At 36.4% G+C, this 9,702-nt stretch overlaps 1 protein-coding gene across 2 annotated transcripts; it reads right to left on the bottom strand.

Annotated features, from left to right (window-relative positions):
* Positions 1-296: 296 nt before the first annotated feature.
* On the bottom strand, positions 297-8,958 carry LOC104221971 (zinc finger CCCH domain-containing protein 16). 2 transcript variants are annotated; one of them, XM_009773130.2, is made up of 9 exons: positions 8,396-8,958; positions 6,954-7,106; positions 6,690-6,827; positions 6,345-6,503; positions 5,129-5,221; positions 4,327-4,443; positions 3,954-4,028; positions 3,543-3,766; positions 297-1,557 (listed from the first exon to the last, which is right to left on the bottom strand). In XM_009773130.2, exons 1-9 carry the CDS (start codon positions 8,774-8,776, stop codon positions 606-608), a joined length of 2,292 nt encoding a protein of 763 aa, XP_009771432.1. In that variant the 5' UTR covers positions 8,777-8,958; the 3' UTR covers positions 297-605. The 2 variants fall into 2 exon arrangements, with proteins under 2 accessions (XP_009771432.1, XP_009771433.1); XM_009773131.2 differs by having other exon boundaries at positions 297-1,548; positions 8,396-8,957.
* Positions 8,959-9,702: the final 744 nt, after the last annotated feature.

The raw sequence follows: 9,702 nt of genomic DNA, 5'->3' as shown, positions 1-9,702 counted from the left end.
ATCAAAGAGAGCCATATGTATGACTCCTAAAAAAGCAAATTTGAACACTACATCCTTTTTTCATCCAAACATAAAAGAGCTAGCTAGTTTACGAAATACCATCAAGTGAACTAGCACACTAATCTTCAATCATCCAAGATAAGCACCTAACAATAAGTTATTAGTTAAACTCTCTGAGGGTGTTTTGCTATGTTAACCATGGTGCTTCAAGGGTTCAGAAGCCCAAGAGAATTATATTAGAAATCTACTACTGATGTCTGATGGATTTTAATGTGATCTCGTTAAGTCTAACTTCATAACTAATAGTCTTGCTTTTCTAATCAAGAAATAGCTGAACACCTTAAGGGAGGTGTGATCAACGTTAAGTACTATAGCACCGATCGGGCTAAATGTTCATACTTCCAGCAGCAGCTGAAAATTTATGGGAAATTAAATTCGGACAAAGTCAGAGTCCACTATTTACGATCAAGACCAAAATTTACCAATTGTTGATGCACGAGACCATTCATATCTACCCCCAAGTTTTCCCTAACATTTCGACTGATTATATATAGGGTATGAAAGTCGCGAAACTAGTAATGCAATGACTGCCTTAGGAGCTTAACTTAATGCTGTTTGTGTCCATCGTAATTATTGTCTTTTTCCTCATGACTACTATTATTCTTTTTAGATCCTTTTAGCTTCTTTGATCGGCTGCTCCCCCTTGGTGTACTCCCTCTACAGTCCCCATCATCATTCAGCTCAGATTCCACATTGTGATCTTCAGAATCATCAATTTCAGACCCTTTACTACTTTTAGAGAATGTTGCAGTTGCACCTTCATCAGGTTCCCATCGGCCTCTTTCCTCGATGTCTTCATTATGATGATATTGATAATCCCTATCTGAATCGACACTCTTGTTAGAACTTGGCTTTCTTTTATCTGTGACAGCAGCAGTCCAATCTCCAGTAGTACTACTATCATGGCTTGCTCTTCTCTTATCCCGTCGATCGGGCGATGATGGAGCACTGTCATGACGCCTAGACCTGCTTCTTCTTTTAGTTTTCTTGTGATGGCAATTTCTGTCTCGTATCTCACTGAACCACTCATCGCTAGAATATGTACTTTGATCTTCCTTCCAATGTCTTGGGCCCCTCTCTTTGTTTCCAGATCCTGCATCTCTATATCTAATCTTTTCCGGCAAATCATCATCAGAGTCAGAATGGCTAACCCCTCTTTTGCTGTCACCATTACAATGTCGATGCCCCATTTTTTCACTATGGTGGATTCTTGATCTTTTCCTTCTGCTGTGACTGCGCCTAATAACTCCCTCTCTCTCTCTCTCAGATAAATCCCCATCAGAGTCACTACTATGATATCTATTGTTACCATGTTGTCCTGTTTCCTCTACGTATCGTTTCTTATCAAGAATTTTGCGCCGTTTCCTATCAATACTGCCGTCTCTCTCTTGATGTGCCCTCTTATGACCATCATAATCCTTATAGTGGATCCTTGAATCCCTTGAGCTGGACCTTCTCTCCCTTGAATCCGACATTACAGAGCGATGCCTGTCAATTCTAGAAAATTTATCAGAAGTTTTACTTGAACATATAATAAATAGTAACAACAAAGTACGCTAACAAAAAAATATGCCTTTTCCTGTCGGTAATATTCGATGGTGCAAGGAAGCCATTAAGCATAGTTATTTTAAAATGGTCTTGAATTTTAAACCATGCTTTCTGCACTCTGCTTATATTACATAGAAACAGGAGAGAATTTCATCACAAGGGAAAAAAAAGAAAAGGGATGGGATGGGATGGGATGGGGGAACCTGCCAATTTGAGAACACACAGGTGACAAGATAAAATGATAGAGAAATAACATTCCAATATGTTCGTTGAACCCTATTCATTCAGGCATGGAGTATCAGACCATCTACACCTGTTCTAATATTCAACCAAATTCTTCTATACTGGATCCAAACAAGTAGTCAAAGGATTTCATACTTGCTCAAGATTGATATGCATCCATGTATTCACCCACACCTTAGTCTTCTGGAAAATTAAACAGGGAGATAATATATCTTTCATCTAAAATTAGAAAAGAATGATGAAACTGAGGGAAGAAAGAGGAGCCAACAGTAATCAGATATGGCAATCTGAACCCTGTATGACCCACTCACAACCGCGCATGATGAAACCTTATTCAAACTGCCCATTAGGTTAAAATGGGCTGATTGTTTCTTAAACCGTAATAAAATGGACTCATTTAGGTAGAAAACATTTTTGAAAATATTGTCAACTACTGTTATCTTAAAACTGAATGGGGAGGCATCAACTGATTTCCTCCACCAATTGTAGATTTTCTCTTTAATATGATACATATCTGTAGCTCAACTTGTGCTAGGTGGTTTGTTAAAAAGAAAAATTACTATTATTTTAACACCTCTATTTATAATTCATTCATATTTAGCCAATCAAAGAGTGTTGGCATTTTTCTAAAATAGTTCCTGCAGCCTTGCCTCTCTACCTCACACAAGGTAGGGGGGTAAGTATGCATACACTCCACCCTCCCCAGACCCCACTTGTGAGATCATACTAGCTATGGTGTTATTTGAAAAGATGAAGTTGGTTTCAGTGTTTTGCTTTTCAATAGTTAATATTTGTGATTTGTAGATGCCTAGTACATTTTTAGAAGTGTCTGCGATGAACTTGGGAATTGCAAGTTTGCAACAGCATACATCACAGAAAATTAGAGAACTGAGTCGCTACGCTAAGAGGAATCCAGAACAATAAATGTATTCACAGAAAAGGAAAAATATTCCAAGTTCTGTATTCATGGATTTATTTAATCAGGCATTGCAAATATTTCTAAATAGAAAGGTGAGCTGTAGAATGGAGACCCAATCCATCATATTGATTTATTCATGCACTTAGGTCAAAGAGTAATTGGTTTTGTCTCATTTACATGTCCAAGATTGGTTGCAATATGGTTAGATTAATTTTTTCACTGAAAGACTGGGGAATATTATTTATCATATTTCTACAACTGTCTTCATTCCTAAAACATAATGTAATGAATGGAATTAAAATTTTCTATATTTTTTAAGATTGGTATTTCACTGAAAGACTGGGGAATATTGTTTATCAAATTTCTACATCTTAATTCCTAAAACATAGTGTAATGAATGGACTTAAATTATCTATATTTTTTAAGATGGGCAATGGCTAATCAAAGAGTTTTTGCCTTTTCTTTTTTCTACATTTGTGTACAAAAATACAGGTTTGAGCCGAATTACCCATCATCTAACCCAATTTTGACACGCATTAAACATGGGTTGGGTTTTGACCCAATTTTCTTTAACTGTTCTTAACCCGCTCAAATTCAACACAACCACCTGCTAGCCACCACTCACATATCCAACAGGCATGCCTCATTGTAATCTCTTAAAATCTGATAGCCATCAATGAAGTATCAATATAATCTTTTATGAAGACTTAAGCATCAAGATATTATCGCTAAACTATCAAGTTCGCAAGAAAGATGCAAAAAGCTAACAAACCTGTCAGAATCAGCTGTCGGCATCTTGTAGGAATTCAACATCCATTCTGAGTTTTTCCGTTCAAGCCGTCTATCATAGACAGACTCATCAGTGTATCCAAACAAAGCAGCCATCTTTTTTAACCAGTATCTTGGCGGTGGTTTATCCAAATCTGCCCATTCATAATCCCCACCAGGATTGCGGAAATAATGGATGAAGTTGCACGTCATTCCACGAGAGCATGACTGTCAATACATGTGTGTAATTCATGTTAATAAATTAGGAGATAAAGATGATCTTAAGATCAGAATCAGGGAAACAATAAAGATGTTATTTAACTAATCTACTCCCTAAAATAATGCTGACAAAAAAAAAAGAGTAACTAAGTCAGAACACATCACATAAGCAAGAGTAGTGAGATTCAAGCTGTACCTTAAGCTTCGATTTCATGAATTCCCCACATATGGCAACCTTCCATTTTGTTACACTAACAAACTCGCATGTAATCTATCAAGAACCAGAAGAAAAGCAATTGTCATTACATTCTAAACCAAGTCGTTCAAATGCAAGTAAGCAAAGTGCATATATGGGGTATTGTGATCCCTAGAAGTGTGTCATTAGGGCGTTAGTATTATCAACCTCGACTCTCCAAGGTAAACAGAAAACAATAGGCTGTAATCAAAAGGGGAAATTTCATTTGCTTCACTCGGTCAGCTCTCTTTAAAAGAAAGCTAATTAGAATAACAAACAGCAAAATGCATCTCATTTGAACCACAAACCATTAACTTGAATGGAAGTCAAATACCTGTTTGCCAGCAAAGTAACGGCCATTAATAGAACGATAAGCAAGCACCGCAGAATCTATATCTTTGTAGTGTACATAAACATTCCCTCGCAAATGAGATGAACTGTTTCTACACACCTACATGTGGAAACATATTTGTTGGTTACCCAGATTAAAGGAGAACTCCTTCAATAGCAGTATTACTTTGCAAATAAAATTCTCATTGTCATGTGATACAGCTCTCCAAAAGATCTCCTTGGTTTAGCTATATTGTTACATGTTTTAGATCCTCAAGGCTTCTTTTGGATTTCAAGAAAGTTGATTTTTTTTTTTTTGTGTGTGTGTGTGTGGGAGGAGGGGGGGGGGGGTCCTAATTTTCATGCATATGTTTCGCCAAACAAAAAGAAAAGTAAGAGAGAACCACTCCGTTCAGAAATCCGGCACCTTTTGCAGGACTTATGTTGGACGAAAGTTGTTTTGTGGGAAGGTCATTACGATTCCCATGACTTTCCTGCTTATAAAATGCACCTAAAGTGCAAAGTAACTAACTTTTAATACTTCTTTTTTGCTTCCTTGGCAACCAAATATACCTAAGAGAAAAGGCTAGAATATTGTAAGGCACCTCAACAACTCAGCTTTTGAAATCATCCTTCTTTCATCAAGGAGTCGTGAAACTGTAAGTTTTTACTATGTGCAACATGCTTTAAAAGAGTAGGAAAGGGCACTGCTCACTTCAAACAGAATATCCCTGCTGTCACTGATTTAGGAACTTACATCCTAAATTGAGGACATAGTAGCAACAGAAAGAAAGAGAAGTAACTACCTTGAAATTTATAATTTCTCCAAACTTCAAAAATTCTGTGTGAACATCCTCATAGAATTCCTCATAACTACGTTCAACTTCCTCATCTGTACACTGTAGAAAAAAGAACAGTGGACCACAATTGATTGCATAAACATATGCATAGTATATGAAATATAAATAGAAGTTCAAATACAACTAGCAAGTACTTAACAACTAAATATTCAACGGATTACCAACAAGCTCTATGATAAGCCAAGACCAGAAAGACTCTTAAGGTTTTGCAGATAGACTACATAAAACTACCCAAAAAAATTTAGTAGCCATACTCATGTACGTACAAAGACTATGCAGGTATAAAGAATTAAATCAATAAAGGAAAATCCAGAATTTTAACATTTAGCACTGGACAGCCTACTATTATCTAAAGATCATTAATAACCCTCAACTTTGCTAAAACTAATAGCTTCGGTTGAAGTGTGTGACCATCTCATTTAAAAACTTAAGTTGTTCGAGAGAGCACACTTTTATTTATACTTAATCATGTCTTCAGTATGATCCCTAACTTATCTTTCAAAATACCAATGGGATACAGTAGTAATACCTTGTAATCCAATTAAAAAATAATTTCTTGTCAGTCTTCCTTTTATCTATTACCAAAAACAGAAGGGTAAATAACATGAAGAAATGCAAAATATAGAAATCACAAACATACAACAACTGTTACATTCATAATTCTTTGGCTCACTTTGCAAAACAAGACACAGAGCTCGATAAGAGTCTCCAGCTGATGCGCGGAAGAAACACGTACCTCCAGAATTTTCAGGGCAGATATTCTGTTTTAAGGGAGTTAAAGAACAAACAGAAAAACTTCTACAAACTTAAAGAAGAGTGAATTCGATAAACAAGAAAATAGCCACACAGAAAAAAAGAGGATTAGTGTTCCAGCCACATCTTGACATCATATTTCATTACTGACAATTGACAACCAACATCGATCCAGTACTGATGCAAGTAAAGAAGTAAAAAAGGAGACACACCCAAAAACTGAGAGACGTATCTATTACCACTCACATTAGTGCTTTTTCGCTTTTGTATTGAGAAGCATAAGAAGCCTAAGGAAGAACTGACCAATAATAATAGAAGTTCCAAAGAAATGCAGTAACTGAAAACTACTAAAGATTGACAACAACCAAAATCAGGATACTAGAGCCACATGAAGACTTCACTAACAGACCTCAAGCCCCTCATCCTGCTCCCAAGCAAGACCAGGTCCAGCATACATGTTCTTCATGAGCAGTGTGCAGGATTTATCAGGATAAAAATGAACCCTACTGCAGCGTGAACCAAATCTACAAGCCCCAGTTTTTAGGTGGAAAGGACAATGAGCTTTATCCTGCCATGAGATAACCAAGAAAGCAGATGGTCATGATAGACAAAATGAGAGGAGAGAAGAGAGTAATTATTTTGAATAATAGAAGTTTACGTTAAAGAAATAGAAACAAAATGTCATCATTACTAAGGCGGATCTACATTCAGAAAAGGACATACTAATTACTAATTAGGATTTGTAGATGTCTACCTGCTCAGTTCCAAAATTCGGAGTTTGTAGAGCAACATTCTCCAATAACTGCAGTGCTGAAAGAGATGAAGCATTCTTGTAGTCAGCAAAGACTTCAGATTGTGGAGGCAGTGGATTGGATGTTGGCCTATTGGGATCCTGCACCGGTAAAGGACAGCCTTTACATTCCATCTATTTTGGCAATCACTAGGTGATAGGATTTTGAAAGAGGACAAACTATGGCTTTGGGAAATACACATAGTATAGAGAACTACAAATCAGTACCTCTTTAACAATCACATGATTGGGATCCTTCTTTTTTACTTTCACTTTATTCCTCTTCACAATTATCTCATTTCCTTGCCATATAATTTCGGGAGGCCCATCTTCTACATATTCCCACTCGTCATCTCCATCTGATTCATTCTCAAGAGCAACCTACTAGGATTGCATGTATACAAAATATCAGTGAACCGTGAAAATCGCAGCACTTAAAGGTGTAAGACAGACATAACAGGTCTACATGGGGGGGGAGAGAGTCAAAGGGACATTTGCATATGCTGCTAAACTCTTCGAACACCCACAGTGAAAGATTTACAAAACAATAGAAGAACGGGAGTTTTTGTATAGAACCATGTCTTTTTGTAGGTTCTTCCTTTTTCGGTATACCTCTTGTATATGAGAGTTCTCCAATTTCTTAATGAAACTACTACTCACTTGATTAAAAAAATAAAAAATAAAGGTTAGCGAAACAAGATGTCAGAACTGTCTGCAACTAAGCAAGCAATAGTTTGTTCACCGTGTTAAACTGGGTAACACTGATGATTTAGATCAAAGGACCAATACCTGAATTGTTATGCATGTCAAATAAGACACTCATTCACACACATATCTCACCAAACCTTGCTATAACGGCAATAGAACTACCTGTGCACATAATTGTGCGCTGTATGCTAAGGTCAATAATCTGGAAAGCACAAACTAATTTATGCAATCAAAGAAGCACGTGATATGCTACATGTTCCACTCGGTTTATGTAGACATATTCTTGTTCCAAATGTTGAAACCAAAATAGAATAGTTTGGTTTCACAATTTTTCTGCAACGACCAACTCTCATGCACATTCTCTCTGCACCGTGGTCATTCTTAAACTACTACCTATTTTTGCGTCTCTAGAAAATATGAAGCATTCACCAAAATGTTTCCTACTGCTTCAAATTTCAATCAAGTCCCAAAATGCAAGATTCTCTATGCTTGACTTAAAATTAACGGTCGTACAACAATTGGTAGAGTCAATTGCTATGCATTTCCTTTTATAAACAAAAAAATGCTAGCAAACTTATGACTAATTTCATTACTACCTCAATTTTGTTATTCATCACGTAATGTCCATTGTACAATCATCTAGTAACCTTAGTTCCCAACGTGCTAGCACTATATTCGAATTTTATTTTTTATAACTGATAAATCCCTAAGGGCCAGTGGCACCTGAACCTGTATGTGCATTTAACCCCCACATCACGTGTGACGCTTAGACCAAAGCCTTGGGGCCTATATTTGATCTAACCAGGTTAATGAGCAAACATGACCAATAAAGTTAATACACAATCCACATAACTCAAAGTTGACTGCTAAAACTAAATAACTATTCGATGCATACATCTGCATATATTTCTCTAAGCTAACAAAGATAATGTGAAAGTGCGCTTGGCACGAAGAATTTGTACCTGGCTTTGTTTCGCTTTTTCTTCCTCATCTTCTGCTCTCCTTCGCTCTTCTTCTTCTTCTTCCTCCTGAGCTTTCTTTCGAGCCAGTTCTTCGAGGAAGAGTCTTTCTCTCTCCTCAAACTCTCTCCTTTCTCTCTCTAATCTTTCCTTCTCTTTCTCCTCCTCCAGCTGAATCCTGCGAAGCTCCTCCGGATCATTCAGCTTAGCCTCCTCTTCCTGGCGCGCCTTCTCGGCGAGTTCCTTCCTTTTCTGCTTCCGTTTCTCCTTCTTAGTCAACCTCCGTTTCTCCTTGCGATTTTTGCATATCGCCGCCGCCGCACCGCATTGTTGAAGTTCCGATACTTGCCGGTCGTCTTCTTCGATTGATATCGGTTCCGTCATACGTCTAGGGTTTCAATAGTGTCAGTACAATGGTTTGTATGAAATGAAATTGGTTTCACCTTCTGAATTTTGATCAATACATACATTTCAATTTCATAGTAGCAGCCTAGCACGCACCTTTGCTTAAAGTTGTAGTATTTGGTTTGCGTATTTGTAATGGAAAAAAGGAAAAGACACGGACATGAAAATTAACCCGCACCAGCTGTAAATGACATGCGTTAGTCATTTTTAAGCTGTGTTTAAAATGTATTTAAATATTAGTTAATTTTTCTTAAATTTTAGGGCACAAAATTGAACTTCACAATATCGTGTCCTAAAATTTTAAATTGTATCTTGAAGTTTGAATCATATATTTTGTATTTTAAATTCAAGACATTGTGTCCTAAAATTCGAAAATTGTATGCTGAAGTTCGAATTTTATGTGCTGAATTTTAAATTAGTGGTTCAGAAATTTAGGACACTTAGTCCTGAATTTTAAATTAGCAGCTCGATATTAAGTCCTGAATTTCTGAATTCATGATACTTAGTCCTCAAGTTTGGGTGAATTGGTTAATCTTTAAGACATTATAAATTGTGGATATATTTTAAATAGTGGGCTTAAATATGACTATTGTCGCGCTTCGCCCGCATGGGGTGGGGGACACGTTAATAATTTCTTTTTTATTTTTGACATCATGATATTTGCCATCTTAAAAGAGAAAATACTTCTTAGAAATTATTGTGTTCCAAGTTAGAGAAAATCTTTAATTATTTTATGCATTATTTTTAATTTTCGTAATTTATAATTAAAAAATAATAATAAATTTCACATACTTTCATCAATAAGTGCAAAACTATTTAAACTTTTCAGTTTTTTTCCTCTTAAATAATCTTTGGGCCAGGTCAAAAGAAAACAGGGAGAAATTCAAAAATAGTCAAATTTACAA

This window comes from Nicotiana sylvestris, chromosome 1, assembly GCF_000393655.2.
Source record: "Nicotiana sylvestris chromosome 1, ASM39365v2, whole genome shotgun sequence".
Lineage (NCBI taxonomy): Eukaryota > Viridiplantae > Streptophyta > Magnoliopsida > Solanales > Solanaceae > Nicotiana > Nicotiana sylvestris.
This window is presented reverse-complemented; position numbering and strand designations above follow the sequence as displayed.

Coding starts and splice junctions, on each gene's coding strand:
- LOC104221971 (XM_009773130.2), bottom strand. CDS start 8,776: ATGACGGAACCGATATCAATCGAAGAAGACGACCGGCAAGTATCGGAA. Junction 7,107..8,395: donor AAAAAGCGAAACAAAGCCAG/GTACAAATTCTT, acceptor CAATCCTAGTAG/GTTGCTCTTGAGAATGAATC. Junction 4,444..5,128: donor GAGAAATTATAAATTTCAAG/GTAGTTACTTCT, acceptor TTCCACATGTAG/GTGTGTAGAAACAGTTCATC.